Source organism: Aspergillus bombycis (genome assembly GCF_001792695.1).
Source record: "Aspergillus bombycis strain NRRL26010 chromosome Unknown contig00121, whole genome shotgun sequence".
Taxonomy (NCBI): domain Eukaryota; kingdom Fungi; phylum Ascomycota; class Eurotiomycetes; order Eurotiales; family Aspergillaceae; genus Aspergillus; species Aspergillus bombycis.
The window spans coordinates 25,124-46,024 of NW_019170123.1; the positions used below are offsets into that span (position 1 = coordinate 25,124).

At 50.5% G+C, this 20,901-nt stretch overlaps 7 protein-coding genes across 7 annotated transcripts; 5 read left to right on the top strand and 2 right to left on the bottom strand.

Annotated features, from left to right (window-relative positions):
* Positions 1 to 612: 612 nt before the first annotated feature.
* ABOM_010429 (sugar porter family MFS transporter) lies at positions 613 to 2,855 on the bottom strand (the record flags this gene model as incomplete). Its single annotated transcript, XM_022537557.1, has 5 exons — positions 613 to 788; positions 843 to 1,380; positions 1,573 to 2,268; positions 2,318 to 2,394; positions 2,474 to 2,855. 5 exons carry the CDS (start codon positions 2,853 to 2,855, stop codon positions 613 to 615), a joined length of 1,869 nt encoding a protein of 622 aa, XP_022384807.1.
* Positions 2,856 to 6,740: 3,885 nt separating this feature from the next.
* ABOM_010430 (uncharacterized protein) lies at positions 6,741 to 7,992 on the top strand (the record flags this gene model as incomplete). Its single annotated transcript, XM_022537558.1, has 4 exons — positions 6,741 to 6,998; positions 7,061 to 7,446; positions 7,521 to 7,585; positions 7,649 to 7,992. The coding sequence occupies 4 exons, from the start codon at positions 6,741 to 6,743 to the stop codon at positions 7,990 to 7,992; spliced, it is 1,053 nt and encodes a 350-aa protein (XP_022384802.1).
* Positions 7,993 to 9,934: 1,942 nt separating this feature from the next.
* ABOM_010431 (F5/8 type C domain protein) lies at positions 9,935 to 11,473 on the top strand (the record flags this gene model as incomplete). The annotated part of the gene is made up of 1 exon (XM_022537559.1): positions 9,935 to 11,473. One exon carries the CDS (start codon positions 9,935 to 9,937, stop codon positions 11,471 to 11,473), a length of 1,539 nt encoding a protein of 512 aa, XP_022384801.1.
* A 1,297-nt stretch (positions 11,474 to 12,770) lies between these two features.
* On the top strand, positions 12,771 to 13,576 carry ABOM_010432 (glutathione S-transferase family protein; the record flags this gene model as incomplete). Its single annotated transcript, XM_022537560.1, has 2 exons — positions 12,771 to 12,923; positions 13,022 to 13,576. The coding sequence occupies 2 exons, from the start codon at positions 12,771 to 12,773 to the stop codon at positions 13,574 to 13,576; spliced, it is 708 nt and encodes a 235-aa protein (XP_022384800.1).
* Positions 13,577 to 14,114: 538 nt separating this feature from the next.
* Positions 14,115 to 15,229, top strand: ABOM_010433 (uncharacterized protein; the record flags this gene model as incomplete). Its single annotated transcript, XM_022537561.1, has 4 exons — positions 14,115 to 14,227; positions 14,269 to 14,520; positions 14,578 to 14,924; positions 14,979 to 15,229. 4 exons carry the CDS (start codon positions 14,115 to 14,117, stop codon positions 15,227 to 15,229), a joined length of 963 nt encoding a protein of 320 aa, XP_022384799.1.
* Positions 15,230 to 15,730: 501 nt separating this feature from the next.
* Positions 15,731 to 17,627, bottom strand: ABOM_010434 (cytochrome P450; the record flags this gene model as incomplete). The annotated part of the gene is made up of 4 exons (XM_022537562.1): positions 15,731 to 15,939; positions 16,008 to 16,537; positions 16,602 to 17,375; positions 17,428 to 17,627. 4 exons carry the CDS (start codon positions 17,625 to 17,627, stop codon positions 15,731 to 15,733), a joined length of 1,713 nt encoding a protein of 570 aa, XP_022384805.1.
* Positions 17,628 to 18,181: 554 nt separating this feature from the next.
* ABOM_010435 (uncharacterized protein) lies at positions 18,182 to 19,465 on the top strand (the record flags this gene model as incomplete). The annotated part of the gene is made up of 5 exons (XM_022537563.1): positions 18,182 to 18,235; positions 18,294 to 18,747; positions 18,809 to 18,895; positions 18,955 to 19,149; positions 19,218 to 19,465. The coding sequence occupies 5 exons, from the start codon at positions 18,182 to 18,184 to the stop codon at positions 19,463 to 19,465; spliced, it is 1,038 nt and encodes a 345-aa protein (XP_022384794.1).
* Positions 19,466 to 20,901: the final 1,436 nt, after the last annotated feature.

Consider the following 20,901-nt stretch of genomic DNA (forward strand, 5'->3'; position numbering starts at 1 on the left):
CCTTGCCGAGCCGTGAATGTGATGGCACTGCAGCATGTTTCATGGTTTTCCAATCCTGTATTGCTAGGCGGATCATCTTATCCACTAAGAGAGTCGAATACATTCTGGCGCCAATCCATGCGTGACCTCACTTCGCGCAGCCGCATCGTAAGAAATAGCTGTCTATGGCCATCGCCTCCAACCAGGACAAGAACAAACGGACCCCAGGACATTGTGTATACCACTTGCTCACCCCTCGCCTCATCCCATAGCAATGTATTGTTGTATGGAGAGCAGCACGATGAGTGAAACCCCCGGGCAGGGTAACCCACGCTAGTTGGCAATGGGCCCGCTCTAAAGAATATTAGCTTGGAGCCCCTTCTCATTTTGCTCATTGATGGAATTATGCGAGTTATTGATCATATTAAAGTCAAGGCACTGACTAACACCACATACACTACCACTTCAATCATGACACCGAAAGAAAAAGGAACGAACGTATCGACAGAAAGCAGGAAACTACACGGCGGGGTTAATTTCTCCCACAGCTTTACAAGCTCACTGCCTGCAAGCGGGTCCACAAGCCGAGAAGCATAGATGCAGGAGTCTAAAGTATCTCAACGGATCGAGGCTCTACTTCTCCTCTGCCTCTGCAAGATGCTCTGCGCCTTCGTAAAATTTAGGCAAGGGCTCGAGCTTTTGCCGCAGAACCCAGACGCGGAAATGCCAGGCCGCATTCCTAAGTTGGTACATCGCATGCTTCCGAGTCGGCACGGAGAATACCTGATCCAACTCCTCCAGGGTGAGAGCTATCAAATTTCAACCATTAGCCAGTGCCCCAGATGTAACTAAGGATCACTTACCTTTCGTTTCCGGAACGAATAGCAGAACAAGAACCCATCCAATCAAACACCACGCAGCGTACCAGCCAAAAGCTCCTTGCGGCTGGAAGGCGCGCAGGAGGGACGGCCAGGTGAATGACAGAATGAAGTTAAAACACCATGTGGTGGCGGTCGCCCAGGACATGCCGACTTCACGCACATGCAGTGGGAAGGCTTCGGCGGAATATGTAAAGGGTACAGGTCCTGCACCAGGCGAGTAGAATACTTCGAACAGATACATGCCTGTGGTCACCATGGCCACCCGTTTCTTGCTGTATTTGATCCCTTCTTGGATCCAAAACGAGAAGCCAGTCCAGAGAAGAAAGATGGCCAGGAAAGGGAAGGTAAAGAGCAGGAGGTTGCGCCGGCCCCATGTGTCGATCGTGAAGAATGCCGGCAGCGCAAAGACCCAGTTCAGGATGCCTGTTCCCATCGATGCTAATAACGCCTGTTGAATCGAATATCCGGATTGTGTGAAGATTGTTGTGGAATAGTACGCGATTATGTTCACGCCGCAAAACTAAGGAGATAAAGTCTCGATTAGCCTCTCGTTCTATGCGCAGAGCCGTCGATGGTGTGTTCTCGGGTTATCCCTCGGGATGCAGGAGGTGAGAAAGCTTCTTGACCGGTCAACCCGGGTCTAGAAGCACGCTGGTATATCTCACCCGAGCGTTCGTGGGGAGAATCAGCCTGCAGTCCTCTACTTACTTACCTGTTGCAAAAACATGACGATCCAGGTGGCAAGTGTTGCGCGAGCATTGCGGGGGATTGTAAACAGCTCCAGGAACATTGTGAAGAAGTTTTTTCCCCTGTTCACCTCTCGTTCGAGCTCCACCCCGACATACGCATAGTACAAGTCGCGTGCGGCTTGAATATCCGTCGGGCGAAGGATGCGGAAAGCCTGGAAGGCCTTGTTGATCTTATTGTGCTCAATCAACCAACGAGGAGATTCCGGACAGAAGTAGACCTGCGCACACACGACCAAAGGCAAAACCACCGTTGAGCCCAACATCAGACGCCAGGAGAGGTTGTCTGGCAAACCCATGAATGCAACCCCCATGATGTTTCCGAGCATGATACCGAAGGCAGTCCACATCTGCCACATCATGACCAGCGCTCCTCGAATCGGAGCGGGCGCGCATTCGGCCGCATAGACGGGGACCGTCGACGATTTGGAGCCGATGCCGAGGCCAAGAACGAAGCGAGCGATAAACAGGTTGACCCAGGAGTTGCATACCCCCTCCCAGACCGACGCGACGGCAGCAATGAAGCAAGATACCCAAATCGTACCGCGCCGTGCCAAGTACCTATTCATCGGCTCCGTGAGCCAACAGCCGATGACCGCACAGGCCAGGTAGGGGGCACCGACGACGAGGCCAGTGATATATTCGTCCGTGATGTTGAGCTCCTTCGCACCAGATCAGCATGGCAGTCGTAGACGATTGTGTCTAGCTCACCTTGAGGTAAATGGCCTGTGCGCCATTGTTGACGGTTTCGTCCATACCTTGAACCGCGGCGGCCAACGAGCACATGGCTAGAACCCAATTAGCACAGTTCAGGCAGTCCAACAATCCAAGAACATGCCGCGCTCAGCGACTGATTTCGGTACATACATGCCATGAAGTAGAGCTGCCACGGCTGCGACCATTTATGGGTGTGTTCCCGCCGAATAGCCTCTCTCTCATCCTCGGTCAGCTCTGGGATATTGTGGGCATCCTGAGGATTCTGTGAAATCAGAGCTCCTTTACGGAAAAGCTCTTTGTGGGCCTCCAGACCATACTGGACACAGAATCTGTCCACGTCCTCGAGGAGCTGCTGGCGGGGGATGCCTTCGAGAGGGTTCTTGAAGACGGTGCTGAGTTTGTTGGCGGGTCGGCCCTCGATGTCGTAAATACTCGAGCGCCTTGGCTTCTCTGAATGTTCGGCTGTGGGAGACACTTCATCCATGCCGTCTATCTTCTGGTGGCCGGCATCCGGCCCGTGTTCATCCTTCATCATAGAGGCTCTATGGGATCTAGAAACAAGAGTAGAAGAAGGGGCGTCTGAATAGCAGATCTATCGGGGCAAAGAAAGATTTTCAGGTGATTGGCAGGTAACTGAAGTATTGGAGCACAGGAATCCTCAACTTCTGGCCAACTCGTGGCTTTCAGGTAGCCAGCATCGCTTGACCGAATATCTATGACATTTCACAAGAACAAGATATCCCCACTGTGAGATGCGGGGGATGCGTGCCCAGTTTTTATAGGACATACAGGGTAACAGCCTCGGGCGAATGTCTTCACAGGGCCAATCAGGCCGGAGCAGTGGACAATCTCTTACATAGTAAATTCTCTCAGCAGGCGCGGCCCATGCCGCTACCGGATGATGGAGAGTGTGTGTATGGGAGATTTGGTCTACGAATCATGATTTCAATGGTGTCAGAATACGAAGCCCAGGCTCCATCCACCATAGACATGCGGGATAAACTAGGAAATAGTCTGGCACGCCATCGGTGGGAATTGGGAATGACTGTTCCCCTGATGACATCCCCTCGATGCTATGGCTTTCCATTTCCAGCGTCAGGCAATAATCACGTACACATGGCGTTGGGCTGTCCTCAGCATCACCGAATCCAACGAGACCAGATCGGAATGTTTGTATGTATCATGGGACAAGTGTCGGTCGTCATAATGCAACCACGACTCATGGCATAGTTGCACGGTCACATTGTCTCGACGTATCTACCAATGTCTTCTTCGGTGGAGACTTCCCCCGATCAGACAAGTCACCCCACACGAGCCATTTTCCCAACGCAGATCCCCGTGGGGGATCGCAATGCTTCCGTCCCGCTGCAGAGAAAAGTGTGAGGGCCACGCACGGTGGGGCACGGAAGAGTACAATCCACCACGAGTCAGATCAGGGAAAAGTCCCATTCAAAATGAACCGTCCGACTGGCTCTGGCCGTTCCGATCTTCCAGACTAATGGACCAAGCAACACGAAGCATTGGGGATGGAGCATGGGGGGCCTAAGGCCAACGCCGATCTGCGGGGTGGCGTCCAATCACGTGTGGGCGGAGCCCTATCTCTTGCGTCATTCCGTTTGGGGATTGTCGACAGATTGGCTTCCGTGGGCTTCCATGGGGTAAGTAAGCCTCGATGTCTCCGCTCGCTCTCATCCTGGTTTTGAGGGCTGTGACGTTTATATGATCGTTGCGGCGCCATGGGCCCGTTCGCTCCAAATACCCCACTTTGTGGAGCAACAAATTTAATACCCACCTCCTAGTACTATGTAGCAGTCTCTCTCCACGCGCGAGGGTTCCGCCTTCCAGAGTTATGTATTGATTCTCAAACGGAAGAAAGGATTGGGAGAGACCAATCACGGTAAACCGTTGCACTCTGGAAAGAATGGAGGCAGCTGTTGTCGAGATCTATCGAGTGGCTTGCATAGCTACTGGAGGTATAAGCAAAGCCTATGTCACAGTTTCTAAAGACCTATCTAAGGATCTTTGGCTACTGTAAAGAATAGAGATTTGGCTACCAACTCTTTCGTCGTCATCTACATAGTGGGCGAACCCTTTCCCCTGTTACACCGATGAATCATTCTGTTGTCAATAACCTTGCTTTGTTCGTGTACGACAGCCACAGGTGCCGTCAGTTAAGTTTCTTGTGAAGAAATCTTCCAAAAAGAAACAGAGAAGGAGAACCGACGAAAGCCTAAACACTCTATGAGTTATAGTCCATCGTAGCAACGATTAGCTACATCCACTTATATCTTCTGGCATTAAAGACTTAATCCTCTGGTACCACTTTTTTGCTTCGTACTATCTACAGACAATCTAACAGAGGTTCTATTGTAGAGCCATTATCATTGGTCAAATTGCCAGTCTTGCCCTGCTGTCATTACAGATCAACCGTTGCTTCTGAAGGTATATCAGGCAAGCTCGAGCAGAAGGAATAAGCCCACAACTAGGTTTCTAACAAACAGACTTTCACCCGGAGGCGTCGCACTTGTGATGTGTGTTGGAATGGTGACATACGAACGCTGAATAACGGCAGGCGGTATGACGCCTACTATTTTTACATGTGCCAAGTTGTTAGGGTACATGATCGATAAGCCTGCCGGATAGTATGAGATGGCAATACAAGGCCAATAGTCGATTGAATTACAGCCGACCGTGCCTTTATCTCTATATATGCGGTACCCATCAGAAACCCGGTTCATCGGAGTAACAGGATAGAAGGGGTAGATGATGGGAGAGAGAGATGGATGGTTGTTGCAAAGGAAATGGGGTAGAAGGAGGGTCCGAAGATGAGTATAAAAGGTATCGGAAATAGTGCCCAACAGTAGTTGTAAAGATCTCGAGAATCTGCACAAAGGTAAGACTCCGTGCTCAAGTAGCCTTGGGGTAGACTCGAGCCGCTGGGTCAATCATCACCTCCGAACTGCAATTGGGCATCTGTGGTCATTCTAGCGATGCTACCTCAATCTACCCAAGGCTCATTCAGCCCACGGACCAAGGGAGAACATACCGAGTTATCCGACTTCATACGGGCCTTTTTCCCCTGCCTGCTCCCCCTTATTGACTCAGAATCGGTGAGCTTACAGATTCTACTAATCGTAGTTGACCAACTGTGGATCCTTCCTGTTGGCCAGACCAGGCACGAAGGCCTGGTTCCGTAACTGACTTCAAGGTTTGTTGACTAGCAGAAGTCAATTGCGAGAATCATACATATCAAAGGATTTCTCCTCTTCGGTACTCTGCTGTGCCCCCTGGCTCTTCCGCTAGACGGTATACAACAGTCGTTGACAACCAGGTACCGTCATAGGGAATTTATTAGGGGCGATCTCGACGCAGCTAACAATATGAAATTGCCAAACTCAAAGCTCCCCCCAAAGCCGGTCTGTATCATTATGCGAACCTAGGCAACCGTGTTGCAATTAAAATGTCGGATGTCCATTTGGGGCGACGGCGAATTTCCGCTTTGCGTAGGTGCCGAGCCATTTCTCGCTCGTATCGATCGACCTGGTTAAGCCCAAGCCGGCTAGTCGGGACGAACTTATTTCTCCCCGAGGTCCCAGTGCCGAGGTTCCGAGGCGTTTCAGAGCTACTCTTCTGTGACCCCGGAGTGGAGATCTCCGGAGAAGCTCCAGAGTACTCAGAAGAGGTCAAAGCAATCTAGGTTCTGGCCCCTGTAGAGCTCTAGTATCCAACATTTATCCTCTATACGTAATTAAAAAACAGTTAGAAAATTATTCAAAATTCCATTCTTCTCCAAGAGTATTTTCCATCATTTTTTTTGGAATTTGCATATCCCTATTTATACTGAGCCAAAATTCTTCTAAAAAATTACGTGTATAAGCTTTGAAGTTATTCAGGGCTTTGAGATCATGTGACTGGGCCTGGTCGCTGGACTCTGGAGTTAACCTAATAAACCCCCTTCCGCAGGACCGAGAATAAGCTCACACACGAGGGCCGTGCGTCTGGGGCACAAGGCCAAGGTCCATTGTATACCCCGGAGTAGAATCGAGCCTCAACCATCAGGTGCCAAGTGAAGATGGGTCAGTCCTGGACTGGCCGCTATGACCCTAATGGGTGGCGATTTTACGAAGTCAGTTCCAGAACTAGTTAGGGGAAACTATCCCACTGTGAAGAGTTCATCTACCGACTGATCAATGTGATGATCAATCATGGACAGAAGAGCCGTCCAATGAGCCACCACACGCAATAGGGATAGCGTATCAAGCAAGGTGACGAGAGCACAGACGGGGGTCAATCCCTGTACCTGAGGAACTAATTAGCGAGAACCCTATTCTGTGATTCGTCTTATAAAGCGGCGGATCAGGCCATGAACCACTTCTAGCCTCGTGGCACCACACGGTTGGCCGTCTATCTCATCAAAATGGCGAATGACAGGAGTGAGGCAATTATCATCGTGACGTCCATCTCTCTCGGGCTCTCCTTGCTTGCAGTCAGCCTTCGAAGCTACGTCCGACTGCATCTCCTCCGGGCGTTTGGTGCGGATGACTATATGATGGTCCTTGCAATGGCATTCAATCTTGTATTCGCTATCTGTGGCATTGCCGGCGGCGTAACGGGGCTAGGAAAGAAGCTAGAGTATTTTGCGGACAAACCGAACGACCTGAGAGACTCGCTGCGGGTATGCTGCCCGTGCCATCATAGGTTCTGTTTTAACTTGATCATGCACTCATCCACTTCTAGTTCTGGTGGCTTAGCCAGATATTCTACTCGCTGACGGGCACCGCCGGCAGGACTTCCATTGCGATTTCACTTCTGCGTATTACCATCGTTCGCGTACACCTGATCATCATCTATACGACGATTGCCTTGAGTATCGTGGGTGGCCTCCTCCTCTTCTTCGCGACCCTCCTCGAATGTCGCCCCATCCATCACGTCTGGGATCATGGGATGATGTCTTCACACTGCATGAGCAAGGACTTCCTTCTCGACATCGTCTATACCCATAGTGTGATTTCGGCTCTGTGTGATCTCACCCTGGGTATTCTACCCATTTTCATGATCTGGAGGCTACAAATGAACAGACGTTCGAAAGTCCTTCTCGGAGTCATTCTTGGATTGGGTTGTTTGTGAGTTCCTGAGCCATACTATGCATGATACGACGGGGAAGGACACGTACTGATTGATCCTGCCATGGACTTAGGGCGGGCGCTGCGGTTGTGGTTCGTTTACCATACAACAAAACCTTCAAAGACCCGGACTTTCTTTGTATGTCCACCGTTTGGTAGCAAGCACCTGGGATTCGGTAAAATCCAACTAACAGTGCTGCAGATGCCACCGCCACCCTCTATATCTTAGCGACTATCGAAGCCTGCCTCGGAATCACAGCTGGCTGTCTGTCAACCCTTCGACCCCTCGTGCGGATGCTGCGCGACGGCAGTTCCTATCCGAGTCAAGAAAGAAACGCAGGGTCAGCTATCCACTTGTCCCGGTCACTTCGTGCCCGCAAAGAGAGGCAAAAACTGTCCCGCCACGAATCTGGCACTCGCTGGCAGATATTCCAAATGACGGATATAAGAATATCACCACCACCACTACAATCCAAGGTAGCCGTGCGACGAAGTGTGACAGCAGTGAGGAGAGTCTCTCCTCAAGATATCTGCCACCAACGGTGACAGTGCAGACCACCTTCGAGGTATCTGTGGCGGAGCACGGGCCATGATTATGTCGAGTTTAGGATAGCGTACAGAGCTCTCTGTAGGAAAGGATCCAATACTCATCACCAATCATGTCTTTGTTATTTCTCCCGTTGTGTAGAATGACTCCTCGGTCGTACCCCTGTGATCATACGAAGAGGATCTCCGATCATAGGTTACCTTTACTCAACAACCTCAGTCTCGGCTATGATATCGCCGCAGATTCGTTCAAGGCCTTAACATTGGAAAGAGTGCCGAACTCAAAATGGTCCACTCATTCCTTACCTTCGATTCTGGTAAGAACGACAATCAGATGGTTAATCTTAATGACCCACTTCAGCACCAAATCGATCAGCCTGGCCTGGACGGCCTTTAGGCTTCGACACCAACGGACCCACCAACAACTCAAGAAAACCCTGAGGTAGTCTATTTCGGAGAGAACTTTCCATCTCTGTGCATACGCCAACATGGGTCTGGACTCTGGAGTCCTTGGAGAAAAGTTGCCAGGTCAATACACTGCATTCTTGCGGCAATTCCCTTCTTACTTAATGCTTGTCATCAGTTCATAGTAAGCTTTTGTCGGACTTGTGATGACCTCCTCCTCCTCCATACCAACTTGGACAGTGAGACCATGGGGGAGGCCTGGCTTTATCCCGACTTCTGAAGAAAGTAGCACTCAGTAAACTAAAAGCCCTCTCGAAGGTATGACTATCAACACTCGAAGCCGTGCCTAATCCAACAGTTGTGTCCTCGTGTCGAGCGCAGGCACTGGAAGCGGACCAACTGATAGTTCTTACAGGGATTATCTTTCGGTTAGCCAAGTAGGTTCGGCACCGCGGTCTGCTGGGTTAGCCGAGGATCTTGGGAAAACGAAGAGATTAGGTTCTTCGTATTTACGATTTGGGTATCCTTGATAGGTACTTTGGCAACCCCATGCTACGAGGCTGCAGTGCATGTCAGATACTAGCAGTGTCTCCAAACCCCACGCTACTGGTTGGACTGAACGATAGATCGAGGCGTGGCAATTCTCCCGGGCTAGCTAGCGCGGTTGTTTTGGCAATGCTCGGTATATACTTTGAACCGTGTGTCGATCCGCCTGCTGAATGATACACTTTACCAATATCGATATCTGCTTTGCCTGATGGCAATCGTATCATGGAGCTCCTCGTAGCGCAGGCGGTTCCATGGCTCACCATTCGACAGCGAGGAAGAGGTATGTTTCAGCGACACTACCCCTTGTTTCTGCAGCCGACCAAGGAGACTAGAGTATGAAGCTATGGATTGACTTCGTCTATTGGTCGATGGGCATTCCAGAAAACGTCTCACCCCCAATGTACGTAACGTATAACCTCAGGGAGCTAGGGACAAGAATTAGAAAACACTCAATATTAACGACTCATTGATTGTGCACCGACCGAGAGTGCAATTGGGAACCATGCTTCTCATCAGAATTATTCTGCAGAAGATTGAACGTTGTGCACCGTGGACAGGATTAGAATTCCACTCAGAAGGTTGTCCAGTTGTTGTGATGCGTGAAGCAATACAAGTTGTCTGCGAAAGAACCTCCCTCCCGCCAGAGAATTCCTGCTGAAAGTTACGGACGTAGATTTACTTCCGCCTCGAAAATTGGTTGATGTTTTGCCAAAACCCCAGAGGAAATCTAATGTGTCTGGTTTGATTGCAATGTGAGAAGCAAGGGGTTGAGGAGCTAGACACAACAAACACAAAGTCGTTGGAATGTCAGGCCACGCAAGACGTGAAGAGGAACAGTTAACTTGATGTTTAAAAGGTGGGAAAAGATCGATGAATGAGGTTGTACTCTCATCATATTGGCGATGCCTTCATGACAGGCGGACAGTCTCTGCATGATAGTTTGAGCGATACCCAGATCCCATAGTACACACAACCCAGTTGTTTTAAAATGAAAACTTCAATTCTTATCGCAGCCATTAGCTTCCTCTACCAGTTACCATATTCGGCTGCACAGACCTTGAACATTGTCGCACATCAGGATGATGATCTACTATTCGTCAGCCCCGACGTTCTGCATGAAATTCAGGCTGGTCGCAGAGTTCGCACCGTGTTCCTAACTGCAGGCGATGCAGGGGAGGCTTCCACGGGCTACTGGGAGCAGCGTCAGGCGGGCTCTCAAGCCGCATACGCGCAGATGGCCGATGTCAGTGACATCTGGACGCAATCGGACGCTGGCATTAACGGGAAGAACATTCCCGCCTTTACACTCGATGGAAATCCAGATATCTCACTGGTCTTCCTCCAATTGCCCGATGGCAACCTTGGCGGAAATGGATTTCCGAATACCGGAAGTGTCAGCCTCCAGAGGCTCTGGCAATCGGAAATCAGCAGCATCCAAACGGTGAATGGCTCGACCAGCTACACAAGTGACGAGCTTCTTGATACACTGGCTACTTTGATGAGTGATTTCAATCCGGATCGGATCAATACTCTGGACTACGCCCATGAGTATGGCGATGGTGACCATAGTGACCACTACACCACGGCGTATTATGTGCAAAAAGCAGCCGAACAATACTCCACTGCTCATACCTTGACTGGGTACACGGGATATCCAATCCAAACGATGGCTCAGAACGTGTTTGGCGATGATCTCAAGGCTAAGCAATCCGCTTTCTTCACCTATGCTGCGCACGATTCCAAAGTGTGCCATGACTTAGCCGGCTGTGGTGATGGCAATGAGGCACAGTGGCTACAGCGACAGTATACTATCACTGAAGAGCCCGTAGCGAATGCCCGTCTCCTTGACAACCGTCGGACGGTTGGGTTGGGGGAGAAGGTCGTGCTCGATGGTACGGCAAGTAGAGACCCCAACGGTGCCGCCCTTACTTATCAATGGACACAGATTAGAGGATCGGATGTTGCCCTCTCCAATGCCACCACAGCGCAGCCATCATTTACGAGTCCTCAATCCTCGGAGATACTGGGGTTCCACTTGGTGGTCGGAAATGGAAAGACAAGGAGTACGCCAGCAGAGGTGACGGTTGTTACAACCCATCTAGAAAATGTTGCGCGCAGCGCAGCGGCGATCGCATCTTCGCACGATGCTGGCAATGGCCAGACAGCGGACAAGGCCCTTGATGGAACCATAGATGGTTATCCAGGAATGGTAAGCAAAGAATGGGCAACGATCGGTGGAAAAGCTGGGAGCACTTTGAGGCTCTCATGGGCCAAACCACAGTCGATTTCCGAAGTCTATCTCTACGACCGCCCCAATGTCGATGACCAAGTAAATGGCGGCATTCTTCAATTTGATGATGGGAATAACATTACCGTTGGCGTACTGGACAATTATGGGAAACCCAACAGGATTCACGTTGGGGGAAAGACCACGCGCAGTCTCGTATTCACAGTAACGTCCGTTAGCCCGTCCACTCGTAATGTTGGCCTTGCAGAGATAGAAGTATACGGGGCTCCATCCGGCTGATTCATTTGCGTGGGTGCACCTGGATGTATGTTTACGATGTTGTTTTCTCTGCCGTTCGCAAGCCTGATTAGGTGCCTGCGCTTCTTGTACATAGCACGGCGTTTTTCATCCATATGATTCGCGATATTGGGAAGCTGTTGATTACTCCAAGTACCAACGGATGAGCATCTATTGATAGGCTGATCTGCATGGTCGTGGCGAACACATTTGTCGGCATAATAGCCCTTAGACTCGGGGATAAAGACCATCAAGTAGGTGGTCAGGATTCCCCATGCCGAGATACGTATTTCGCAACTCGGGTGAGAAACATGGGAATTATGAGTCTGTTTTGACGAACAACTAAGATGATTTGTGAGGCGTGTGGTATTGGAAAGGTGACAGTTGCTTAATGATGGGGCACTGTTGATTCTTGGAACGAGGTACTCCCAGCTCGTCGTCGAAGAACCTGCATCACTAATATAAGATGTTGCTATCGATAATAGTTGTGATTATGCTATTCTTACTCCGTGGTATAATTTTTGCCTCCGCACCTTCGAGGTTCCGGGTTCGAAACCCGACCGCAACGGCAGATTATTCTTTTTACTCTTGCTCAACGTCTCCTTTCGCTTTGTCAAGATCGTCTTATGACCCAGCGCGTTGAACTGTTATTTTTCATCACTCTTCTGAGATTTGAAAGACCGTGGCTCTGCTCTTGTTGGTTTGTTTTACGCATGTGTGTATAGATGGTGGGGGGTACACATATATATATGTGTGGGGATGAGGTTCTCCCGAGGTGTGGATCGTCATGAAGCTTGAACCTGCTGGTCGGACAAAACCCACCAAGCGTCTGGAAAATAGGCAGACTGCACACGAGACAAATACTAGATACCTATCTGCAAGGAACTGGACAGGGACGGCAAGCAATGCAAAAGCCACCATTGCCAATAGTCCGACGTCGTACCCGGCGGACCTCTAGGAACGGCCATCTGGATGTCTAGATGTCTACACCGTGACGCTACACTGCAATGTCTGTTCGAGGATCCGGCAGTCATAAGACTTACACTGAGCCTGAGACTCGCAATTGTGTCGGTAGAGCTCTACACAAGAAAATCATGGCCGGATATACATATACCCTCGACGGAGGACTGATATCGTCATCGCGCTCGATTTTGGCACCACACGGCATCGGATTAGAAATCCACTCGTCCCCACCCCCCGCTGCGGTGCATATATCTATAATCTCCGTCGGTCGCCTCCGTCTTCCCCATTCTCTCGCTCCTCTCCGACCACTTGACAACAAGCAAGGAACAACATCAGAATGAGCACTCCAAAGATTACGCTCTACACCAACCACCGGTGCCCCTGGGCGCACCGCGCTCATATTGCCCTCAAGGAGTTGGGATTAGACTACGAGGAAGTCATCATTGACTTGACCAAGCCACGAGAGCCCTGGTATCTGGACATCAATCCGGTATGTGTGTGTGTGTGCGCGCGCACGTGGCTACAATGCCTACGTCCGGCGAACATTCCCAGCATGAATATTGACGTACAAAACCCCCTCCCTTGCAGCGCGGCCTTGTTCCCTCTATCACCTACGGTGAGCACATTATCACGGAGTCCGCAGTTGTTGCCCAATTCCTGGCCGACGCCCATCCGTCGCACCTCCTCCCTCCGTCCAACAGCGAGAACGGTGCCATCCAACGCGCTCGCATCGCCTTCTTCGTCGACACGTTCTTCAGCAAGGTCCAACCCCACTTCCAGACATCCTTGCGGGCCTCCACCACGGAGGAGCGGGATGCTGCTGCGGAGGCGCTCGTCACTGCGATCCGATCGGAGCTGGAGCATCAGTTGCCGGAGGGTTCGGATGGCAAGGGTCCGTTCTTTGGCGGTAGCGAGAAACTGACGTTGGCCGAGGTGCTGACCGGTTCATTCCTTCTGCGCATTCTCTCCTTCCACAGACACGGGTTGCTGAGTGAGAAGGTCCCCCGCTTGCTGGAGGCCACACCGCGATTCAAGCGGTGGGCGGAAGCGACGGTGCGACAGGAGAGTGTGAACTATATCTGGGATGAGAAGGTGTCAGCGGATGCAATCAAAGCCAAGCTGGCGGCGCTTGCGAGTAAGTGAACAGGGGGGACATGTGTATCAATGATCCGCCTGAAGGAGATTGGTTAAATGAACGAATGAATGAATGTATGAAACCATGGCTTCTTCCGGGCTTCCGGCATAGTAGGAACGGGAACGTAAACAGGCCCCCAGTGCAAACGGTGCAAAATACTCTCATCTCTGCCTGGGGCCACCATTCGTACCCAGTACAGTATCAACACCAATCATAGGCAAATGCAAATGACCAAAATACTACTACTAGTACTAGTAGTAGTTAGTAGTCCGAGGGAATCTCGGTGGAAGACTTCAAGTTGCGTAAGCACCGTCCAATACGTGGTCGGGTTTTCCTAAATAGGAAAGCCGCAGAGAGATAACTTCCTAAATAGGTAACTGCTTGAATAGGAAACGAGTCATCTGACAAATGATTGTCCTTCGTTATTTATCCTCGTCCTTCAGCCTTGACCAGCCTCTGCTCTGGTACGCTGAGGACCGTATAAAGAAATCTTTCCCAGGCATCCGGCTCTCGCGTTGTGTACCTCCCATTCAAAGTGTCGACACCATGGCGATTATCGCAGTCGCAGGCGGAACTGGCAGTATCGGCCAGACCATCGTAGAGGCCCTCGTGGCGCATGGCAAGCACACGGTTCTCATCCTCACACGCAAGGTGAGTCAGTATGCCATGGGGGACGGTCGCTGGGGCGTGCTTGCGAGAGTCTGATACGTTCAGTACGATGGAAGCCACACCACCCAGTCAACAAGCTCACCTACTTAGCGGTAGACTACGGTGACGTTGGCACTACAGCAAAGTCTCTCGAGGCGGCAAATATCGACACGGTCATCTGTGCATTCGGCATGGAATCTGAGGCCATCAGCGAGGCCCAGGTCAATCTTATCCGTGCCGCCGACATGTCGGGGTCGACGAAGCGTTTCGTCGTGAGTGGGTACGATATGTTATTCAAGGAGGAGTCCGTTGATTGCCATTCTCTCTGGTGAGAATCAAAGGCGGCTGATAACAACTCTAGGCACATCCCTTTGGTCCCTACCGCAAAGTGGGCGTTGGCGGCGACTCATGCGGTCGAGGAATCGAGTCTCGAACATACGCGCGTGGTCAATGGGTTATTCCTGGATTATTATGGTCTTCCGCACTGGAGAAGCTATCTCAAGCCATGGGTCAATGCGGTCAACGTGGCAGGGAAATGGGCTGTTCTTCCGGGGGATGGGACCTCCAAGGTCAACTTCATTACCACCCAAGACATGGCACGGTTTGTCGCAAGACTCATGGACTTATCGGAGTGGCCGCCTGTGAGTTTCATCGCTGGTCAGGCTGCATCTTTCAAGGAGATTCTTCAATTGGCAGAAGATGCGCGAGGTACGATACTCCGGAAACGCTGGGTGGGAACCCTTTCACTTACCTTTGTATTAGGTGAACGTTTTTCCGTCAACCATGACAGCCTCGAAAACCTTCGAAACGGCCGAATATCCTTCCCCGAATTCGAGGAGACTGGGCTCGAAGGTACTGGACGATCAACGGAGTCTATTTTTGCATTATTTCACTACATCTCTGGCACTGGGGGATATGCTATTACCAGCGATGATACTTTGGACACTCGGTTTCCTGACATCCAGGTTACGACTGCGGCGGAAGTCATCGAATCTTCTTGGCGAAACCGGTGACGAGGTTAAAATATGCCCTCAAGCCATTTCGGATGACAGACTCTGCACTCTCTCTTTTGCCTTTATGGCTTGCTGGCGACAGCTGGGGAATAATCCATCGTCATGTGTATCGAATGAAATCTTGAGTACGGCTACTCGAAATGAGTATATCCATGAATGCGTTTATCACCGTGTGATGAGCTACTCGTCGCCCCTCAGTTTCCAGAGCGGAATTTGAGGGTTATGGTTTTTCCACAGAAATTCAAGTTCCCTCTAGTATGCGCGTTCATCAAGAGCTCAATATTGCGTTTGGTACAGGGTTATGCTTCACCGGCAAGCAGCCTTCATAGCTAGACATTCAGTAGTCGGGCCCCAACAAGTTAATAGAATCTTGATTGATTGATTGAGAAGGATGCTGCACCTACATACTGGCTCCTAGAGATCCCCGAGAAGCGGGCTCTGGATCTATACAAGGGTTTATCAATACTGCATGCGTCCATTATTATCCAGAGGGCCACCGCTCTAATGTTGACTGACGGGTTGTCGGCGTCGAATTCGAAAAGGCACTTGTGTAAATGGCTTACGGACCCCAAATCCAAACCGAGGTGAGCCAAACTGCAAGGACGAGTCAGGAGCTAGTAGCTCGATGTCAAACATGATAGCCATCATCGAGCTTGCGAGCAATATAATGCGCTTTGCTAGGTTCCGACCCGGACATGCGTGTTGTCCGCCTACATCCTGTTAATGGCTGGCCAAGTGTCTTATGCACAAAATGTCATAAGTTTCGAGTGGGTCATACCTCCATAGGGTATCCAGCTTCCTTCGAGCCCGTCTAGGGTGAATTGCCCTGAGGTTGGAGCTTGACTGTTCATCTTCTTGTCCTCTTTCCCAGATGGGGGACTAAATGGCTGAGAGCATTTTTTTCTTACAGGCCCGCTGCTTTCGTCTGTTGGATCAACAAGGAACCGCTGTGCCCAAAAGGTATCCAGCGGATACTGTCCACTTCGTGTGTTCCATACAGACTCGTCGGAGTGTGCGAGTCCTGTGTTGATGAGGATCGTTTTATTAGACTGGATGGTTACTCCTGCCACGGAAAGCGGCTGATGTGGCGAGCAACGGGGAATATGGATCTGTACACCGAAGCGCAAAGTCTCAGCATACATCGAGAGCAAAAGTTGTTGCTTCCCAAGCTTGTTGAGGTCAAACCGTGAGGTGGTCCCCGGCTGAATGCAATCCCGAATCTCTAAACGAATATTCTCAACGAGGGAGCGATCACGGTACATGTGCGTACAAAGGGTCATGGTAGATGGGACGACATTAGTAACAGAGCTAGCCAGAGGTTAGTCATGATGGTGAAGAAGATGTGCGAGAAAATGAGCACAGCAAGACATACGCCCAGATGAAGCCAAGATCCGTGGATGCCACTGACCTGGCATCTTGTCCTTCAATTTTCAAGAGCATCTTGTTCCTTTCACGCATCATGGCCGATCCCCAATATGGATCGGCTTCATCTCCACCCGTCTGTTCACTGCTTGGCCTCGTTTCCGATAGTAGAGCAGCCTGTTGATGCCATTTCATGATCGTATCGAGGAGTTCATCTCGCAAACGGTAGGCGTTGGGGATCAGCCACGATGGTAAGCGCTTGGCTAGCCTCATTATTTGTTTATCATATCGCCACAAGTTACGGTTGAAGTCCGGGTTCCTTGTGACCAGCAGCGGACCGTATAAGGCTTGCAGGATGGCTGACCCGAGGTGGTTCTCAAAGAACTCGGTCAAGTCCATCCCATAAGTCCATTCCGGAGTCATTGGCAGGGCCGTTGCCAAGGAGGCAAATAATAGTCCTTCTATGCGCTCCGTCATTGGGTTCAGCCCAGCGCCTAAGAGGCCCTGAACAAGGTTCTCGTGGGTATGGTAGCTCACACGTCCGTGCCACGGCGTTTGGCTGCCGGGAATAGGTCGATGCCAGGAGCCCGACGTATCAGCGAGATAAACATCAACAGCTTTCTGCTCCATCCCAAAGCAATGCTTCAGTGCAATACTATATGCTCGGGTAACTGTAAGGCCAGGCTTGCTGAAAATGGCAGCGATGTTCTTAGCTCCTTGGACTATATAGACCTCACCATTCAGAAGATTTACCCGCACTGGCCAACGGCCCTGGCAATAGCAGCTGGCGGTTGGTTAGTCCGGATGTTCATATCTTGACAGGAGTGCATACTCACGAGACCCAATGGAAAAAGTTTGGTCCATCGAGCACAAATGGGATGGTACTTTTCAGGAACGGTATTGTGTATGGAAGGCAGCGTGGTGTGTTGGGATCATTGTTGAGGATTTGTAGCTTCCTCATCATAGCCCAAAGTACCACCACTGTACCCACAGCTACCATCCCAATCCCAACCCACGAAAGACCGATTGCAGGCATGATCAAACTGTCAAAGGCGGTTCCATCTGTGAGACTATCTGGCAGCCCACGTGCGGACGCAGTTGGAATCACTTCTATTTAGCCTTCCTCGAAGCAAAGCGACCTCGATCGGACGGCCGGTTAACCAAGACGGAAGATTTCAATTGACCTGGAACATTGACGGCAGATCATGCCCCAGGTGGTACCCACAGCGCCGTCAATGAGGGGTTTCATGCATGAATGATAGCACTGCCTCTTAATAGCCCCTCATAATTGCATGGCCAAGTCTGTTCTGCATGCCGCCGTCGCCCTGAATGGCACCCTGCCTGGAGAATGGCCCCCCCCACGGGAATCGGAGTGGGTTCTATGCAACCAAAGAGAGGAGCAACAGGCTATTTTTGGTGGGTGGGAAGGGCATCTGTATCGGTTTGAAGCCTCTTCTTGTCAGCTCGTTATCGGAACAGTGTGCCTTCACTATCCCGATCCAGCTGAGTCCTTTTATCGCGTTCCTAGCCCATTTCTCTCCTTATCGCTCAACAGTCCATTCGGTGTCTTCCGCCGGAGTTCCAGACATCATGGCAGACTCAATGTTGATGATGCATGCCAAAATATCCAAAGGTGCCTTCTTGGTGAGTGTCACTCCTCAGAGACATCCGTTCTCTGTGCAACTAATCTTTCGATTCACAGGGCGTGCTCTGGGCGTTTACGGCGACTGACACTATCATCGTCCTGTTTCGCATATTTGTCCGAATTGCCTTTTTCCGTCGCCTCTTCGTCGATGATTTCTTCGTCCTACTCGCATGGGCCATTATGCTGACAAACGCGATCATCTGGCAAATCCAGGGGCAAGTGCTGTACAAGTTGTATGCGATCAGCGCTGGCCAGGAACCATACACCCCCGCCGTTCTGCCCATGTTCGAATCATTTATGCGATATATCGCTCCTATGACTATCATGTTTTACTCCGGGCTGTGGGCCATCAAGCTCTCGTTTATGTCCTTTTTTTTCCGCCTCGATTCCAAGGTCAAGAGCCACCGTATCTGGTGGTATGTTGTTATGGTGGTCATCGGAGGCGTCTATATTGCGTCCGTGGCCGACGTTGACTACAAATGTAGCCTAGGCGGGATGGAGTATATCATCAGTGAGAAATGGCAATCCTGACCTGGCCGAGTAGACAAATACTAACATAGAGTTATAATCAGCCAAATGCAGCGACCTCGATCATGTCCATTATCAGAACCGCACATTCTGGGCCAACTGTGCTGGAGATATTGTCACAGATATCTTGAGTGAGTGGATCTAAGTCTACATGATGGGCCATGGAGCTAATGCTTTTTGCCCGATTAAGTCCTCTCAATCCCTATTCTCATTCTATGGAACACCCACATCTCGCTCCGTAAGAAGTTAATTCTTTTCAGCATATTCTCCGCGACCGTCCTTATTATGGTTGTGGCCATTATCCGAGTGGTTGTCAATAATTCTCTCAACAGCAGTGTGGATATCGGCTGGTTGTACTTCTGGAGTTTCGTTGAGATGGGAACCGGTGTGTTGTCTCCGGCGATTCTTGAATTGTTGTTATAGTCATTGCTCTTGCTGATGTGGTGCCTACAGGGATCATTATTGCGTGTATCGCTTCGTTCAGACAGCTCTTCGTCAGCTCACAAAACCAGCATCTATTTGGCAAGGTCAACCATACCCCACATAACCCGCTGTTGGGCGTACCGGGCAAGAAATATGGCCTGTCGCGGGAATGCTCTGCTAGGGACACGGAGTCACAGACCAGTGATACGGCGATTGTGCCGATGGATTCTGTGCACGTTCGTAGTGACTTTGAAGTGACTACTTCACCTAAAAGGTGAAATTCGTTCCAAGATGGCCAGTTCATTGGGAACGGTCTGCTTATCGTTCCTCTTTCCTTTCGGCTTTCGCTTTCTCCTTCGATTTGTGATTCCATCCGTGTGCTGTACATTTTTCTTTCTTGGACATGATACTTCTGAGACTACAGATAAATGGACCGACTGCTATCATAACTGACACGAATCACTTTAAGAAATGTGCAGTCAGCAGAGCGTACGTTGCATGCCGGCCAGTGGCCACGCAACGAGAGCATGAAACTATGACTACGGTATCCGTCAATAACTGCCACAATGGCCTCAATTATTGGGGTTAGCTTATTTTGCTGGACCCATCTATGATCCTACACTAGTTTGGACATCTAGCCCTGCGGAATAACACACATCCCTTCGTCTTCACCTTCTCCAACTACCCTTGTTCTCAGCCGCCAGCGCAGCAGACAACACGTATTGTTCAACAAATTGCCCTGTCCCAAATCTGACACAGAAATGCTAGCGTGTCCGGGTGGGGGGGGGGCGAAGACCTGCAGCATCCCCGCCTCAGCTTCAAAACCCCTGGTTCCCGGTCAGATTAAAAATCTGAACGTGGATCTGTTCGTGGATAGCACCAAGATTGACGCTTTTGCCCATGGCAACAGACACGGCGTTGTCATTGATAGGCAGTGTCACGAATGGAATGGGAACGAACCGCACCTGCTGGTAAATAGCCCTCCATGCCAGTGGCTTGTCTCTCTGGTCTAACCAGGTAGGACTTGTTCCGCCAACAAGTATGCAAAGTACCTTTGTAGCTCGGTTTAGACAACAAGAATCTGAATCTCACGTAATGACCCCACTGGTCAACGTCAGCGCCAACAAGGACTAATGCAGCCTTTCCCGAAGACATCAGCAGGGCGAACGTAACCCCACTTGGCACTGGACTGATCCGATGCGCGTGTTCTCAGGTTCGGAAAGGGGATGGGTCCAAGGCGAACAAGGGCACCGAAGGGTAGGTTGCGATCAATGAATTAGGATTGTTAAGAGACGCCGAGAAACACGATTGCCAGTGTACTGACTAGGCAAAAACACACTGATGACATTGCATATGTACAATGACCTCGTTTAGACTGCTACGGCGGGGCGAATAATCGTGAGCGCACACTGTAGAGTACACCCGCAGCACCTAAACCGGCAATCAATGAGGCATTATAGGGAAGAGTACCCTCTAGCCTCAAAAGCCTATATAGATACGCCATACACGAAGTCTGCCTTGAAGAAGCGATAGAAGCAGCCGTAAACTGGACCACGGGCTGTCAGCTGTCACATTCCGAACGGAGCGAGCCACATTATTAGAACCCTAAAGCATGACTACGACAGCAAGGATTGTGACTTGCTTGCTTTTTTATGTACTCTAGTGGGCTACCATAGCCCCTGTATATACTTGTCTACAATAGCATCTAGTCCTT